This window comes from Equus asinus, chromosome 9 (assembly GCF_041296235.1).
Source record: "Equus asinus isolate D_3611 breed Donkey chromosome 9, EquAss-T2T_v2, whole genome shotgun sequence".
In the NCBI taxonomy this organism is placed as follows: Eukaryota; Metazoa; Chordata; class Mammalia; order Perissodactyla; family Equidae; genus Equus; species Equus asinus.
Window position 1 is genome coordinate 39,571,826 of NC_091798.1, and position 17,465 is coordinate 39,589,290.

The following is a 17,465-nucleotide window of genomic DNA, read 5'->3' on the forward strand; positions in this document are numbered from 1 at the left end:
TTCCCTGTATGCTCCAAACTTGATGCTCAATGCTCAGAGCTTTTGCACTGTTTGCATGGCTTTGAATGTTTTTGCAATGGATGATCACAAGTCTGGTTCCTCCTTCTTATTCAGGCCTCAGCTTATGTGTCACATGCTCAGAGAGGCCTTTGCTAATCATTCACCAAACCTAAAGTGTCATCCCATGCACTGGGACACATCCTCCTATAGTATATCATTGTATTTTAACTTTCATTTTCACAATTGTCATCATAGGATCTATTTTTCCTTCTTAATTACTTAACCTGTTACCCGTCTCCCCTACTGTGGAATGTAAGCTCCGTGAAAGCATATCCTTGGCTGTCGTGTTTATTGCTGTGTCTCTAGTGCCTGAAAAGCATTCAGTGAATGTTTGTGGAATAAATGAGTTAATGAGGTTGCCCCAGCATGAATTATGATTCCTTTTTTCGGTCAGAGGACATACACTCAAGGTTCTGAGAGGGGAAGTGACTGTCCCAAAACGATTCCAGGCCTTTTGTCTTCTTTTTCCAGGCCCTTCCCGTAAAACCTGGCTGACACACAAACTTAGCTGGGGTGAGGCTCCCAGGTGTGATGAAAGCTTGGGATTGCCCCATGAATGGGGCTAAGACTGATGTGGGGGTGAGAAGGCGGAAGGACAGAGCATGGGAAGGGAGAGGCAGGCTGGGACAGGAGAGTAGGGTGTGAACCTGGCGGTGGGTGGGGGGCAAGGAGTGACTTGGCTGTGTGTCAGGAAGTGTCTCCCTACACCCTCCCCTGGGGAAAGCCATGACCCCAAGGTGGCTTTGTTTTGTGGAAGCAGGTGGTCAGGCAGCTGCTGAGGGAGAACAAAGGCGTGGCCTGGGTGGTGACCATCCGCTGAGGTCTTAGGCCCGAAACTGATCACCCAAAGGAACAATCTCACAGTGGTGCTTGGCCAAGTAGGTGACAGGTGAGCTTCCGCCTGAAACTAGCCCAACCACAACATGGAGCCTCAGACCTGTGGGGAAGGTGGAGAAAAGAGGCCTCTGAGGGAATGGAGTGGTCAAGGGAGAATGCTTAGTGATAATAATAACACTAGGTCACACTCACTGAGAGCTTATAATGTTCCTGGCACTGTACTAACGGCTTTGTATGTTTAAGACCCTCATTCGGTCTTCAAAAAGCTCTCTACAAAGTAGGCATTATTATTATTGTCACTCCCATTTGAGAGATGTGGAAACTGAAGCTCAGTGAGATTAAATGTCTTGTCCGAGGCTACACGGTAAGTAGCAAAGTCAGGATTCCTGCTTAGGTCTGTAGTGATTCCAGTGCACTCTGGAAACCTAGGCCTGGGAAGGGTCGCTGGGGGCAAGTTAAAAAGGCAGACCTTGGGGCCGGCCTGTGTCACAGTGGTTAAGTTCGCACATTCTGCTTTGGCAGCCTGGGGTTCACCGGTTCGGATCCCGGGTGCGGACATGGCACCGCTTGGCAAGCCATGCTGTGGTAGGCGTCCCACGTATAAAGTAGAGGAAGATGGGCACGGATGTTAGCTCAGGGCCAGTCTTCCTCAGCAAAAAGAGGAGGATTGGCAGCAGATGTTAGCTCAGGGCTAATCTTCCTCAAAAAAAAAAAAAAAAAGGCAGAGCTCGACTGACCCCTGCAAAAGTGGGGATGGGGAGGGACAGTGGGATAGACTGTGTATAAATAGCAGGCCTGTTTTTATCCCTACGCATGGGCTGAATCAGGCAAGCGGCTCTATCTGGCACAATTTGAGGGCTCTGAATGCCAACCCAGCCCTGTGTCATACAACTCCCTCCCCAGCACGTCCCTGGGAGCTGAAATACCCACTGAGAGAGTCATTTCTTTGGGTCAGGACATTGACTCCAGAAGACCCCTGTGAAAATACATAGGTTGGAAGAGAAACACATCAATCTCCAGGCATCCGTTGAACATAGCAACCTAGGCCAGCCAGCTGGGTCCTGTGGTAGAGGGGCTCAGTTTTTATGTTGGAGAGGAAGCTGATGTTCAAAGGCAAGAAAAAGTGTGAGGCTTGTTTCACAACCTGTGTCTCTGTAATCCCAGAAGCCTAGGAATTATAATTCACAGTTTAAACATCCTAATGGAGACTATGTCCCCTGGGGGAAAAATGAAGGGAAGCCACTTGTGGCTGCAGGAATACTAACTTCTTTGCTTTTGCTGAATTGATACCAGGTGCCTGCAATTGCAACTCTGGTTACTTTGGGCTCTTGAGACCTGCTGGCATTCATGTGTCTAATTTTTAAATGATAAATGAGTTAATTATTATTTACTTCTTGCTGTGTTGGTAGGCAAAGAAGTAGGCTTCTGCTTAGAAGGTGACAAGGGTGGAGATCCCTGGTTTGGAGCAGGGATAGCCCGAGGAACCAGGCCTAGAAGAGGGGAGGGAACCAGGGGTGTCCAAGGACAGAGCTCAGTTCAGCAGTCACAAGGCTGCAGCGCGACAAGCGTTTGGAGAAAGGTAGGAACTGGTCCCCGCCACCTGCCGGTCAGCAGCCCTACCCACAGACAGGCCACTGCTGCGCTGGCCTGGTCCCAAAATATGTGAGCGCCGCCCCGTACTCCCGCCCCCTTCCCCCGCCGCGCCCCCGGAGTTGGGGGCTGCGCCGCGGCGCCGGGAGCCGGGCGAGCTTCCCGGCGCGGGAGGGGGATGGGGCGGCGCGGGCCGGGGCGGGGCTTCAGCGCCTCCGGGAGCCTTATCCCCGGCCGCGCGCCGAGGAGCGCTCAGTCGACTGAGGGAGCTGCGCGCGGCACGCGGCTAGTCTGCCTGACACAGGCGCCAGGGCTCAGGCGGGCGGACCGACGGACGGACGGAGTGAACAGACACACGCCCAGCACCGACAGCTCCGCGCAGGTCCCAGCCAGGCTTGCACCCAGAGGCCGGCATCAGATCGTGCCCGGAGGAGTCGCCCGCACTCCGCCCGCCCCAGCTCTAGTGCCAGCGCCCAGGGGCCGCCGCCTCGAAAGTGATTGCTGCCTCGCCGCCTCCGCCGAGTCCGGGACGATGAAGCTGCTGCCGTTGGTGGTGCTGAAGCTCCTTGTGGCTGCAGGTAAGAGGGCTGCAGACGCCCCCGGAGGTAGGGGGGATGGGGACGCTGTGCTGGGGGCACAGGGGGAAGGTCGCTGCAGCACCCCCAGCGCGGGCCACTTGGTGGGGCCCGTGTTCTCTGACAGGCGGGCTCCGACATCGGTGCGTGGCGACCAGGGGTCTGGGCGCGGGGTCTGATGCGGCCTCGCCCCTCGCCTGCAGTGCTCTCGGCGTTGGTGACCGGAGAGAGCCTGGAACGGCTTCGGAGAGGGCTGGCGGCTGGAACCAGCAACCTGGACTCTCCCACTGAATCTACAGACCAGCTGCTGCCTCCGGGAGGAGGCCGGGGCGGGGAAGTCCCAGACTTGCAAGGAGCAGACCTGGACCTTTTCAGAGGTGGGTGTGGGGGCTGTCCATCCTCGGACCCTGGTGGGCAGTTGCAGAATAAGATGATCCGGGATTCGTGCTGTTTGGGCACACGTGTGGGTTGGGGGTATTCATGAAGGATTTCAAGAAAAGCTGCTCTGCCTGACAAGCGTACTGGGAGATCCTGGAATATGGGTCCTTCTGTCTTTCTTGCCCTTGGGTCTCATGCTGAGTTGCTGTCCTTCTGGGTACTTTGGTGCGTACTGAGACAGGCAAGGTGTCTGGAGTGGGTACATTACTCTGACGTAAGCTGGGTGATAGGAACAAGGTTTCTCTGAGTTCTATGTAAAATGTAAAAATGGGGCAAGTCCTAATTCTCACATCAAGTGACTATTATGTATAAAATAAGGTAACAGACCTGGAGATGCTAGGCACATGGTAGGTATGCAGTTAGTCTCCTCTATCCACCTGACTCCAAGTTGGGGAAACAGAGAGGAATGAGGAACTCTTGGTCTCCTCAGGTGAGGCCAGCATGAATGGTGAGCTCTGGGTCCCTAGGGAGCTGTATTGGAATGCTGGGTGTCTACAAATCCTACCAAAGCCTGGAGACTTCCTGGCCACATTGAGTCCATGAGAGAGACTCCAAGGGAGGGAGGGCCTGGTGGCATCCTCCAACCAGCAGATGTGCCTGTAGCCGAGTGCAGGCACAGGGCAGAGTCCAGAGCCTCCAGTGTTGCCTGCTTCCCTGCCCCTAGCCACCTGCAGCAATTCTTGAGGGTGGAGTAGGGACTGACCCCTGGAGCCCCGGAAGGACTATATTTGGAAAGATACCCACCTGTTCTAGCCCCGTCTGCTCCTCAGCCACCGTTCTCCCTCCTTACCCAGAGTTACCCATAGGTGCTGTCTCTGCTTTGTGTAAATCAAGGGTCTGCTCCCAAGCTGAGTCTGGGCTCCCACCCTTCATCCTCTCATAGGGGCTCTCTGGGGTCACCCCTGGCCTGAACAACCTGGATCCTCCTGGCCCTCTCCTCCTAGGCTGGGCAGAGCTGGGCTGTGACTCACCCTCCACCCACACGGCTGCTCCTCATACCTCTGCAGACCTGACTCACTGCTCCCTGTCCCTGGCAGGAGCCTGGCTGTCACCCTATCACTCTCTCCCTCCCTTCTTTGATTGACTTGGCCCTCCTGTCTCAATTTCACCACAGCTCTGGTCACTGGGTTCCTCTGAGCATCTGCCTCACCTTCTGAGCTCTGAAGGGGCACGGGTCTGCACCAGAGGGGACCGTGGGACTACTGGCATCTGCCTCTCTTCCCTTCTCTTGGCTTTCCTGGGCGAAGACTGTTTTTCATGTCTGGGGATCCTATCACCTAAAATAAATAACTGTTAGCATTTATTAAGTGCCTGCTGTGTTCTAGGCACTCAACATGTTAGGGTGGGTTAATTAATCCTTGTAGCAACCCTCTGAGATAGGCAGTCCTGCTATCCAGTTTTTACTGAGAACCCTGATGTTCAGAGAGATTGAGCAACTTGCCCAGGATCACATGGCTGAAATTGGAGCACAGGTCTGTTGACTTCAGAGCCCATTCATTATTTCATTCCTGGCTCAACATCCCAGGTGCTCTGGACTTGTCCGGGGGAGAGGACAGGGGTGTATGAGGCAGATTGATGTATTTGGAAGAAGCACTGGATATGGAGTTCAGAGACTGCATTTCTGATCACAACTCTGCATGACCTTGAGCGGTTCACTGCCTTTTGGGATCTCAAATTTTTCATCTGAAAATGGAAAGCCATGATATTCTTTGAAGTCACTTCCAGCTTGATGATCCTAGGTCTCCAGTCTAATGTATGATGCTCACCCTTCTGCCAGAAATGTGGCTACAACCACAGACAGCAGGCACCTTTTTTCTGCTGGGGGTAGGGGAGAAGGGTACTGGCGTCAGACCCCTGGGCTAATGCGTGTAGCCCGTGGTCAGTCCCAGCTGGATGTCTGTGTGAGGTTGTTTTTCCCCTTTTGAAGTGTGAAAAGAATAGGTGGAATCGTTCTTCCAGTTCCTTCTGGATAGTTTCTTACTTTCCATCTTTCTACCCCTTGTACACACTGTACTCCCCATCCTAGAGGGCTATAAACAGGACATTTGGGGATAAATGTAAATGGACCCTTGAGAGAAGTTGTGAGCTGCAAAAGGCACAAAGCAGGGTAAATATTTTGCTTAAAGTCAATAAAGCAAGGTCCTGACCAGGGCTGGCCTCCTTGCTGTCCCCAAGCCTGGCTTTGCTCATGGTACCTGGTGCTAATGGGTACCCCAGAGGGGGCCAGCTGGACATGGGCACTGTTCCTATTTAGGAGCCTCCTTCCCCCAAAAAACCCTCCAAGTACCTTCTCCTGAAGCAATTTTTATCTCTGACACTGTCTTCCTGCAAGTGGGTCACTGAGTGCAGCATCAGGAAATGAGGCTGATTTAAGGCCAAAATAGAACCAAGTGGGCGTGGGGCAGTAGGAGATGAGGATGGACAGTGGGGTGGGGGTGAGTTTGGTAGAGTTGCCCAATCAGCTGCAGTTACTCAACAGAACCTAGCATTCTTGGAATGAGGTTCTTAAACTGAGTTTGTGAAATGCCTTCTTTGGGACCCTGTTAGCCTCTACTTCCTCTACCGCTTTCTGGCAGTTCTGCCCAGTCTTCCTTCAGCCCTTGGGAGGCACTGAGCCAAGGGGCCTTCCCAAGCCCTCTGATTTTAGGTGGGATCAAAGAGTATGTACTCCTTCCAGATGCTCTTCTGATTCTTTCCCCCGGGAGAGTCAGAGACTTAACAGAATGCTTCTCTCCTGCAGCTGCTTTCTCATCCAAGCCACAAGCTCTGGTCACACCAAGCAAGGAGGAGCGTGGGAAAAAAAAGAAGAAAGGCAAAGGGTTAGGGAAGAAGAGAGACCCATGTCTTCGGAAATACAAGGACTTCTGCATCCACGGAGAATGCAAATATGTGAAGGAGCTCCGGGCTCCATCATGCATGTAAGTGTCCCTGCCACAGGACTGATTCTCATCGGCAGACTCTTTGTCAGCCACGTGGCTGTTCCTCGTTGTCATTGTTCCTTGAATTCATAATTCCACCCAGTTTCTTCTCAACCTCTGGGCGGAAGTTGGGAGGAGGGGAAGTATTTTTAGTCAGCGGAAGGGGCTCCCCCCACGTAGGATGCAATTTCCTATGGCGTGGGCTTGTGACGTTCTTTCATCCTTGGGGACATTTCCTGCTTGCTCAGAACTGAGCGTATGGCTAGGAGAGTAGACTTGAAGGCAGGTCTTTCATTCCTGCCTCATGCCCTACTCCAGATGGGAGAAGCCAGTAGGAAACATGGCAGAGTGGGCTTCCTGGGTGGAGTGGAGCTCCTGTGGCCTCCTTTCCCAAGACCTGCAGGTGGGTATGAGGTGCATTTGGACACATGCTGTGCAGGTGTGTGTGTACTAGGACATATGTGCATGAGTGAGCAAATATGGGTTGATTCTAAGGCATGACAGGACTGTATAGAAAGTGATCATCGTGGGAGCAGGGAGAAGCCTCTCCTTCCTTCTCCCTCACTCCAGCAAGAGTCAGGAGGTGGAGGACATGGTGGGCATTGGCCTTTGGCCATAGGGGTGGGAGAACACTTCTTTTGTGCAAGATTAATGGGAAATGGAACCCAACCCAATAGGCATCAGCCCCTGGTCAGGCAGCACCACCCCTTCCCTAGGCAGGGGTGTGGGTGGAGGCGCTGTGGGTTCCCCAGCCACCCTGTCAAGCCAAGCCCAGCAAACGGCTGCCTTGGCAAACTCTCAGGGATGACGGCACTGCCATGCTCTCTGGCAGGGATAATGTCACCACTGTGCCTGAGGACAACACCCACATCAGGCTGCAAACGTCCACTGTCTTCCGCTGGGCACGAGGTCCCTCTGGGGAGTCAGACTCTGACAGGGAAGACTCTGGACAGAGCCAGAAGACTGTTGGGTGCCTCCGTCTCCCAACTTGTCAAGAAGACTGGCTGCCTGGCATCTTTTCTGCTGTGATTGGTTCAGATCCCTCAGCTTCTTAAAGCTTCCTTGTCCCCATCTGATCTCACATGGCAGAGTTGCCATGTATTTGGCAATTAGCAGACAGACTCATCACTCCCCACCATGTCCATGGTCACTTGTATCCCCTCTCCTATAACATCCTTGTCAGGATCTTGGTATTGGAGGGAGTTGCTTAAGAGTGACATAGACAGTCCCCATATTATCCTTCCCAAGATCTTGAGACAAGGCAGGAAATGTTTGTCTTAAATTTGTAAAGTGGCATCATTAGCACAGGGTGGAGGCAGTGACTCTGAGGGTAGTCAAGATGGATTGAGGCCAGGAATCTGTCTGGGTCAAACTGGTCCAGGACGCCAGTGGATGGACTTCCTGCTCAGCTGAGAACTCTTGTAAGGAGGTTCTGGAGAGCTGAGCTGTACCACCACCTAAGCCCAGAGAACCTAGATAAGGGTGCCCAGGTGGCACCCAAGGTGGCCCAAGGGATGGTGATGATAACCATAATAATGCCTTCTTTCCTTTGCCCTGGAGCTTCACAGCTTACATTTAATATAAATTGGGCCCAACAGGTATGTGTTGAGCACCTCCTTGGTGCCAGCTCTTCTAGGGGATGGGGAGATATGGTACTGTCCTGAGATTCTCAAAAGCCCTCTGCTGGATAGACAGGGCTTTCTGTCTTTACATGAAAGATGAGGAAACTGGAGCCAGGAAGTAGGAAGTGATTTGCCTGAGATCAACAGCTAAATAAGTGGATGGAAACAGGACAGGGACTCAGGTGCCTGACTTCCAGTCCAACATGCTTTTCATGCCCTTAGGCTGTACTAGGTGTTGGCTTGCGTCCTTCTTCCCTGTCTGTCCTTACAGAGTCTGAGCAGGATTTTATAGAGGGCAGCTGTTATCCTAGAGGTCTCTTGAGGTTTTTACTAGCGTAAGAGCATGGCAATCTGATTTGAAGACTTTGTGTCTTCTTCCTAGACAGATTTTCAAGAGGCTGGATTCTGTGTTTAGTTTGGCTACCGCCTGCCTCCAGCCCTTAGTACTCAGAGCAGACGGCAGCAAGAAGATACAGAGCTCCTGGTTTGGGGGAATGTGACATCTGGGCACCAACATCTGGGGCCCTTTGTGGCTCCTGCTTGCCTCCAGACCCAGAAACCGCCAGCCAGGGTGTGTCCAGGCTGCCGTGGTGAGCTTGAGGCCAGCTGGCTTCCTAAGCCAGCCCTCCGCAGCCACCATCCACAGGAAAACCCTTTTGTGTCATCAGCCAAAAGTCGCCCTCAAAGAGCAGTTTCCTGGGGCTCCTGACTGGCTGCTGACCCAGAAATTGGCTGCAAAGTTTCCTGTTGCTGGAGGAAACCTGGAGGAAGTTAGGCTGAGGAGGACTCAGAGCTGGAAGAGAGACAGGCCAGGAGGCTCCATTTGGCCTCCCTGCCCAGATGCTGAGAAGGAATGTTGAGCCTCCTTCTCTTTGGCGCCACCTGACTTTGGTGCCCCATTCCTTACCCTTTGGAGTCTGATTATATAATAACTCACATATATCTCAAACTCGGCCTTTTATTAACTGTTTTTATCTATATTGTCTCATTTGATCTTCACAACACTCTAGTGGGGTTTTAGGCATTTTATCATTCCTGTATTTTATGTGAGAAAACCAGAGCTCAGAAGCTCTGCTCAGAAATAACTGCTCAACATCACCTGGGTAGAAACAGTAGCAGAACCTGTCTGGAACTCGTGTCTTCTAGGTCCTCTCCACCAAATGGTTCCCCCTCCACCTCCTGGGGTAGGGCAGAGAAAACCAGTTTGGAAGATGTCTCTGGACCTAGAAGGTTCTTGCTTCTGTTATAATACAAGTTCTGAAATGGGTCACAGACATGGGTAGGACGAACATGTCTCACTTTGTTGGGTCGCTGGCTCTAGGCAGGACACACGATCTTGCCCTCACCCAGGGATGCTTGGAATGTACTCGTCCCCTCTCCTTCCCTGGGGAAGCCGGGAGTCATCTGAAAAGGGAGGGGGAAGTAGGTAATATTAGGATGTTTACATTATTACCCTTTTGACTCAGGGTGGGGGTGGAGGGATTATGTAACTGAATTGCAGGACTCTGAGGCCAAGCTTTATTTCTATCATCTGAGTAACTACCTGTGGGGTTTGAATGATGGGCTGGAAGTGAAAAACAGACTGAACTCCAGCTTCCCTTCCCCAGGAGAGCATAGTCATCCAGAATGCTGGGTTGAGTCCTGGTTCTACACTCACTAGCTGTGTAACCTTGGGCAAGTTATCTCACAGAAGTTAAGCCTCAATCTCTTCATCTTTAAAATGGGGATAGTAACTCCTACTGCATAAAGATATTTTTAAGATTAAATAAAATGATCATTATAAAGCAATTAGCACGGAGTACTTGGTTCATAGTAAGCCTTTGATGTTTGCTATTTATTATTTAAGTTAAAGATAATAGTAATACAGTCAGAAAGCAGGTCAGACAACCTCAAGAACCCGTCAACCCCCTCAGATATGTGTTTCCTTCGGGTAACCTGCACTGTTCAGAGTGGAAAGAATCATGAACTTGGAATCTGCCAAGACTGGTTTCTGGTCTTGGCCTTGATGCTTCCTAGTTATGAAACTTTCGGCAAATCACTTGACTTCTCTGACCCTTCTTCATCTTAGTCTTTCAATCTGCCTGACAGGATGTTATGAGGTTCAGTTAAGCTAGAAGATAAGGAGTGTCTTGTAAACTGTACACTGCTGTGCACAGGTGATTTCCCAGGGGCGCTCTTGAGAGCTTCCTCCACGTCCTGGCAGGGTCGGGATCAGTGTTTTGCCCACCTAGGCTGACGGGACAGTTGTATGGAGAGGCTGGGCAAGGAACTGTGTGCTCTGCTGTGTGTGTAGTGGGCCTGACCTACACTTTTCCTTTCCTGCAGTGAGGTGGTTCCCCCAAGCACCCAGGAAGAGCTGGGGCAGAGAGAAGTGCTGGGCAGGAAGGCAGGGGCAGGGTTGCGGCACCCCCCGGCCACTCTGCTGCCAGGTCTAAACAGGTTCATTTCTCTGGCGCCTCTCGGCAGGAAGAAGGGATGCCTGGCTCTGAGGCACCAAGTGTACAACCTCCTTCCCAGAGGAAGCACAGCTCTAAATAGAGGGCCACCAAACTCTCAGTGCTTCCTTCAGCAGCTACTGGCCTCAAGTCCCCAGGCAGGCAGTGCAACTGCACCCCTAGATGGGTGTGGGCATTCTTGGATGTGAGTGGCAGCGCACTGAACTCAGAGTCAGATAATCCATGTCCACATCTCTGCCCTGCTGTGTGACCCTGCTGTGTGTGGAAAGCAGCTCTGCCTTTCTGTAACATGGGGCTCTCACCTACATCAAAAGATCTCTGGGGTGCTCAGAGAAAGGAAGGCGCGAGAATGTACTTTTTTACAACTGCAGGCATTTCCGAGTCTTCCTAAGAGCTTCCAGGAAATGCTTTGTGTTAGAAGAAGCAGTTGCCATCTGATTTATCTCTTCAGTGAGAAGAGTCAAAGGGTTGTTTCTGACATTCTTCCATGCTCTGGCAGGACAGCTGGGCAAGATGTTATCTTGGTTTGTTTGCTTTGTGCCCGTGGTGAAAGAGGCCTGATAGCCCGGCATTTAGAGGCCAAAGGCTGAAGTTAAGCTCTCAAGTTGGGTCCTGCATCCAGAGGGAGCTGGGAGTTAAATGAAGGCAACTTGAGAAAATTGACTCCTGGCAAAGGCACAGGACCTATTAATAGGCTGGACAGTGGCAGAGAGGGACTGGACACTGGAAGCATTGGTGGAGAAGGCTGAGTTTATTTCTGGGTCAGAGTGTTGAGGGGCCTCCCTAAAGGGAGTGATACTGAATTCCCTCAACGCAACCCACCAGCTCTTGTGCCTAAGTCCTCTTAACTGGCTTAAACAGAACATCTTGACACGTATGTAATACATCATTCACATGTGGAACATATCTAGCCGAGATCTTGAAGTCCTCCCTCACTTTTTCCCTGCCTGAAACAGGAATCATAGGCCAGAGGACCAGAGCAAGTAGAGAAGGCAGGACATGGAGTGAGGGAGGAAGGCCACAGAGCCTTCAGAGGGGCTTTTAAAGAGTCTCCTAATAGAGAAGGATAGAGGAAGGCAGGGACCACAGTAGGGACTCACAGGGTGAGGGCATGAGAAGTGGGATTTGGCTTACGTAGGTGGGCCGTTGCCAAGAGAGAGAGGCCAAACCACTAACCTCATCTCTGCTTTGTTCTGTCTTGGACCAGTTGCCACCCAGGTTACCATGGAGAGAGGTGCCATGGGCTGACCCTCCCGGTGGAAAATCGCCTATATACTTATGACCACACAACCATCCTGGCTGTGGTGGCCGTGGTGCTGTCATCTGTCTGTCTGCTTGTCATCGTGGGGCTTCTCATGTTTAGGTGAGTGTTGGGGGTCCTTGCATGCTGTTTCTGCAGATCACTTCCATTCCTCCTCCTGGGTCTTCTGCTGGGTGATCACATGAGCCCTCCAACACCCACAAATCCTGGGCTAGGAGTCTGACATTTGTGAGTACAAGTTCTCCAAGAACCTGGCTTTGGCATGACATGAGTCCATTGTGTAGAGCCCAGGACAGAACTTGCCAGGCCATAGCAGGTCTTGCTTTTCACAGCAGGCCCAGTAATCCCCCCTTGGAGCCACCTGTTCACACAGTTCTTTTTCCTGACTCTGTTCTTTGATGGCATTACTATGTGGTTTGGGAGTCAAGGCATGGTGACACTATTGGTATATCCTTCCAGTTCTGAGGCATCTGGACCTCAGGCTGTGCTTCTAATCCAGCTTATGTTCTAGATTGGAGGACACTATGTGCCCATTTTCAACTCATCTGTTGTGAGACCTGGACCAAGTTACCTGTCTTTCTGAGGGCTATATTCTTCCAATGATTGCAATCTCTGTCCACCTACCTCATAAAGATGTTATGAGGATTATATAAATGAAGTGAAAGTTCTTAGCAAATTTTAGCCTGCTGTTAGAGACAGACATACCCTTAGGCCAGTTGTGCCTTTGAAGAGAGGCCACCATACTCTCTGTGCTTTTCCAAGTAGTGGAGAGAACCACCATGGCAGAGTCCTTTGGAAAGACTTGCTCTGGGACCTGCACCTTGACATAGCAGGCAGAGCTTGCTCACAAAACTTATCTTTCTTAGGTACCATAGGAGAGGAGGTTATGATGTGGAAAATGAAGAGAAAGTGAAGTTGGGCATGACTACTTCCCACTGAGAGAGACTATGCTCAAGGTAATGGTCCATCCTTTGCCCAAACTCACCATCACCACCTTTCCTGGATCTATTTCAAGGCATGCTGAATTCCTCTCTTGACCTAGGGGCTTGGGGGTAGGCTGCTATGGAGTCAGGGTCCCATTGCAGAACTTGTTTTCAAAAAGGCTGTCAGTGCTTCATCTCCACTTAGGGTGAAAGTTGCTAGAGGGATACCCAAGAGAGATGCCTGAGAGGACAGCTTCTCCTGTCCTCATCCCCTGTTCTTCCACTCCCTCCCAGATGGTCTTTCCATTTCTTAAGACTGTATGCGGCTTAAATGCCTTCTTCTTGTACTTTAGGAATCAGCTGAGGACTGCTACCTCTGACAAGACACAAGCTGATCGCAGACTCTGCAGAGGGGAAGGACTTCACAACTGCCACAAAGACTCCTTCATCCCCAGTTGCCATCTAGATCAGGCTTCCCATAATTGCTTTGCCAAAATACCAGAGCCTTGAAGTGCCAAACAGAACATGTCCAATGGGATCTGGGTCAGAAGGAAGCAAGAATGAAGGACCTTCACACCCTTCTGATTCCCCTCCACCAAACCCCACTTACCCCTGTAAGTTTGTTTAAACATGTATCTTCTGGATTAAGATGCCAGTTAAATTCCATATGCTCCAGGATCTTTGACTGAAAAAAAAAGAAGGAGAAGAAGAAGGAAAGATTTGTGGACTGAAAGAATGTAAGAAAGATTGAGAAGCCATGTACTCAAGTAGCCACCAAGGGATCTGCCATTTGGACCCTCCAGCACTGGAATTGATGAGCTAACTGTGAAATACCACAAGCCTGAGAACTCTGAATTTTGGGACTTCTACCCAGATGGAAGAATAACAACTATTTTTTTGTTGTTTGTTTGTAAAATGCCTCTTAAATTATATATTTATTTTATTCTATATATGTTAATTTATTTAGTTTTTAACAATCTAACAATAATATTTCAAGTGCCTAGACTGTTACTTTGGCAATTTCCTGGCCCTCCACCCCGCATCCCCCACTATCTGGCTCAGCATCACTCTTTTCTGCTGCAGATCTGAGATGGCTCTGTGACCCATCTGTAGTAATCTATTGTCTGTCCACATTTCTGAAGATCTTCCACCATCAGAGCGCCACAGGGGGAGGTATGTACGGTCAGGATGTAGGAGTTAACTTTGTCAGATCCACTCTATGAGTTGGACCATGGTCTTGCCTAGGCAATTTTGTCTACCATTTGTGTTTTGAAAGCCCAAGGTGCTGATGTCAAAGTGTAAGAGATATCAGTGTTTCCCTGTGTCCTCTCCCTGCCAAATCTCAGAAGAGGTTGGGCTTCCATGCCTGCATCTGTCCTGGCTCCTCACCCGCCATGGCCCCAGGCCCACAGAGTGGGAACTTACCCTCCCTTATGTCAAGACATTTCTCTTACTCCTGCCATTCTTCTGGTGCTACTTCATGCAGGGGTCAGCGCAGCAGAGGATAATCTGGAGAAGGTGTTAGCAAAGAAAAAGGAAACATTGGAGCTGACTGTTCTTGGTAATTGATGACCTACCAATTGCTACCAAGAAGGTTGGAGATGAGGAGGGCTTTTGTATAAACCCATCCACCTCACCAAAACTACAAAAGTATGCTGTCCCTTCTGGAAGTTTCTGGTGCCATTTCTGAACTGTTACAACCCGTATTTCCAAACTTGGTTCATATTTATACTTTGCAATTCAAATAAAGATAACTCTTACTCCATAGCCTTCTGTCTGCTTGTTTTAACTGAGAACTGGTTTAACATCAGTGTTTTCTAAGCCTTGACTCGGTATTAGGCTCTCTGCCAGGCCTATTTATGTACACTATCTCAGTATCCCCAACAACCCTGTGATGGAGGTACTACTGTTGTCCCATTTTTCCAAAAGGGGAAACTGAGGCTCGAAGAGATTGTGTAACTTGCCTGAGGATACACAGTTGGTAAGTGACAGAGCTGGGGCTGGTAGTCTGACTCCAATTATTTGTCTTAATACTTATACTACCTCTGAGACAAGAGGTAAACCTTTCACATAGGAAGTTTGGCTGGCTCTAACCAGGAAAGACATTCACCCATGCAATCAATAGACCCTGGACTCAGGGCCTGATCCTGTGGTGTATATGCAAGCAGGCATTGCTCCTGGTGGAAACAATCCACCTTTGACTCCCCTCTCATGCTCCACAGCCGATCTTGACAACCCTACCTTTAGAATATATGCCAAATGCAGCCACTTCTCATCACTGACACTACCATCACCCTAGTCCAATTCGCCATCATCTCTTGCCTGGACTCTTGCAATGGCCTCCTGTCTCCTTTCTTCCACTTGCTCCCATATAGCCCATTTCCGACATAATGGCCAGAGTGACTGAAACAATCCAGATCTTATGTACCTTGTGGGCCTTCCCTGACCAACCTACATTCCTCCCAAACCCCACTCTTCTTATTCTCCTTACATTGCTTTATTTTTCTCCATAGCCCTTATCACCGCTAACATATTCTTTTTTCTTTTTAAGATTGGCACCTAAGCTAACATCTGTTGCCAACCTTTTTTTGAGGAAGATTAGCCCTGAGCTGACTACTGCCAATCCTCCTCTTTTTGCTGAGCAAGATTAGCCCTGAGCTAACTACTGCCAATCCTCTTCTTTTTGCTGAGGAAGACTGGCCCTGAGCTAACATCCATGCCCATCTTCCTCTATTTTATACATGGGACGCCAACCACAGCATGGCTTTTGCCAAGAGGTACTATGTCTGCACCCAGGATCCGAACTGGTGAACCCTGGGCCGCTGAGAAGTGGAACCTGCGAACTTAATGGCTGCACCACTGGGCCAGCCCCTACCAACCATTTTTTTTTTAATTCTTCTCCCCAAATCCCCCAGTACATAATTGTATATTCTAGTTGTGATTGCCTCTGTTTGTGCCATATGGAATGCCACCTCAGCATGGCCTGATGAGCAGTGCCATGTCCATGCCCAGGATCTGAACTAGTGAAACCCTGGGCCACAGAAGTGGAGTGTGTGAACTTAACCACTTGGCCACAGAGTCGGCCGCTAACGTATTCTTATTTATTTATTGTCTGTCTCTTCCTACTAGAATGCTAGTTCCTTGAGAGTAGGGGTGTGTACATTGCTCTAATCCCAGATTCTAAAACAACGCAATTGAGTTGTAGGCACTCAATATTTGTTACATGGATGAGTGAATGTAAGAAGTGGCTAAAATCTAGTCTAAGGCCAGCAAGTGGACAGGTATGTGATCCAGTGCTGCCCTGGAAGTGTGGTTGGGTTTAAAGAAGGGCCTCTGTTGGGGAGGGTGAAGGGGGACGACAAAATGAAAGTGGAATTTGGAGCAGCTCATGTAGCCATGGTGCCCTGGGTGGATTAGAAGCAGAGAGATCCATTGCGAGGCCATTGGACAAGTGCCACTGGACTGCCCCCTCTTCATCCTCCTCTTTTAGAGAGTTGTGACACTCTAAAATTTCCCCAGGAGCCCACACAGAGATATAGCATGTACTTTGAATATCCTTTTAAAACTTTGGGCAGCAATAACTACCAAAGCTAAACATATGTACACCCTATAACCCAGCAACTCCACTCATAAGGATAAACACAAGAGAAATGAGTACATGTGTTCACTGAAAGATGTGTACGAGAGTGATCTTAGCATCATTTCCAATAACTAGAAACTGGAAACTACCCATCAGTATTTGGTGATGAAATGAATAAATAAATTGTGGTTTATCTATACAATGAAATACTAAATTACAGGATGGATGAATCTCATGACATAATGCTGAGTAAAAGAAGCCAAATAGAAAAGGGTACATTCTGTGTGATTCTGTTAAATTTTAAAACAGGCAAAACTAATCTATGGGGAAAGAAATCAGGAAAGGGATTCCTAGTGGGATCGGGGGCAGACGGGGAACTTCTGGGGTTCTGATAATATTATATTCCACCATCTGGGTGCTGGCTGCCTGGTGTATTCACTTTGTCAAAACTCGTTGAGTGCAACTTGTGCATTTTTCTGTGTGTATTAAACGTCAATAAAAAGATTTTTTAAAACTTGGATAGGGGACTCTTTTGCTTTGCATTATGTAAAACTCTGTAAAGTACCAATGTATTACTCTGGTAACTGAAGAAAACAGCACAGATGTCAGAAATAACTGTAGAACAGTGAGTTACTTTGAATTCGTCGTGGGGCTCCTTTTCCTGCTTCCAAGCATCAAACCTCCAGCCCTCACTCCGGGCTGCGCTTTTCTACTTTGTTTCTCCAGCTAATGTTTCCTGTGGGCTCTGGGCTTCCTGCCTTTCAGCTACTCCCTCCTCCTGCCCCTGCTGCTGATGGGGAGTTCTCCTTCGTGTTCCTGAGCTCCCCTGGGCTTCTCCTTGGCTGGTACAGTGGCCCAGAGAACCTCTGAACCTCAGCCACTTCTCAAGATTGGCCACCAGAAGAAATACGGCCCTCCTGAGCACTGAGAAGCATTTATCTCCTCTCCCCTTCAGCTGCCTTTGAAATACTTTCTTTTATAATGTTCATAATAGTCACAATCAGGTTAATAAATGTTTAACATTCATGAAGCGCTCACTAAGCACAGCCCACTGGGCCGCACACTTTACAGGCATCATCTCAGTTATGTCTCACTACACTCTAGGAGGTAGGTGCTCTGATTGTACCCATATTGCAGACGTCTGAGGTGAGTGGTAAAGGCAGGATGTGAACTTGGGTAGCCTAACGCCTAAGTTTTCCCTTGAA

General features: G+C 49.7%; 1 protein-coding gene across 1 annotated transcript; it reads left to right on the forward strand.

Moving 5' to 3' along the window:
• The first annotated feature begins 2,687 nt into the window (after positions 1–2,687).
• HBEGF (heparin binding EGF like growth factor) lies at positions 2,688–14,447 on the forward strand. Its single transcript, XM_014829661.3, has 6 exons — positions 2,688–3,065; positions 3,266–3,439; positions 6,241–6,418; positions 11,704–11,859; positions 12,624–12,713; positions 13,034–14,447. Exons 1-5 carry the CDS (start codon positions 3,020–3,022, stop codon positions 12,694–12,696), a joined length of 627 nt encoding a protein of 208 aa, XP_014685147.1. The 5' UTR covers positions 2,688–3,019; the 3' UTR covers positions 12,697–12,713; positions 13,034–14,447.
• Positions 14,448–17,465: the final 3,018 nt, after the last annotated feature.

Bases quoted from the DNA above. Each gene is read 5' to 3' on its own strand.
- HBEGF (XM_014829661.3), top strand. From the start codon at position 3,020: ATGAAGCTGCTGCCGTTGGTGGTGCTGAAGCTCCTTGTGGCTGCAG. The intron at 3,066-3,265 runs GTAAGAGGGCTG...CCTCGCCTGCAG, and splicing joins GAAGCTCCTTGTGGCTGCAG to TGCTCTCGGCGTTGGTGACC. The intron at 3,440-6,240 runs GTGGGTGTGGGG...TCTCTCCTGCAG, and splicing joins AGACCTGGACCTTTTCAGAG to CTGCTTTCTCATCCAAGCCA.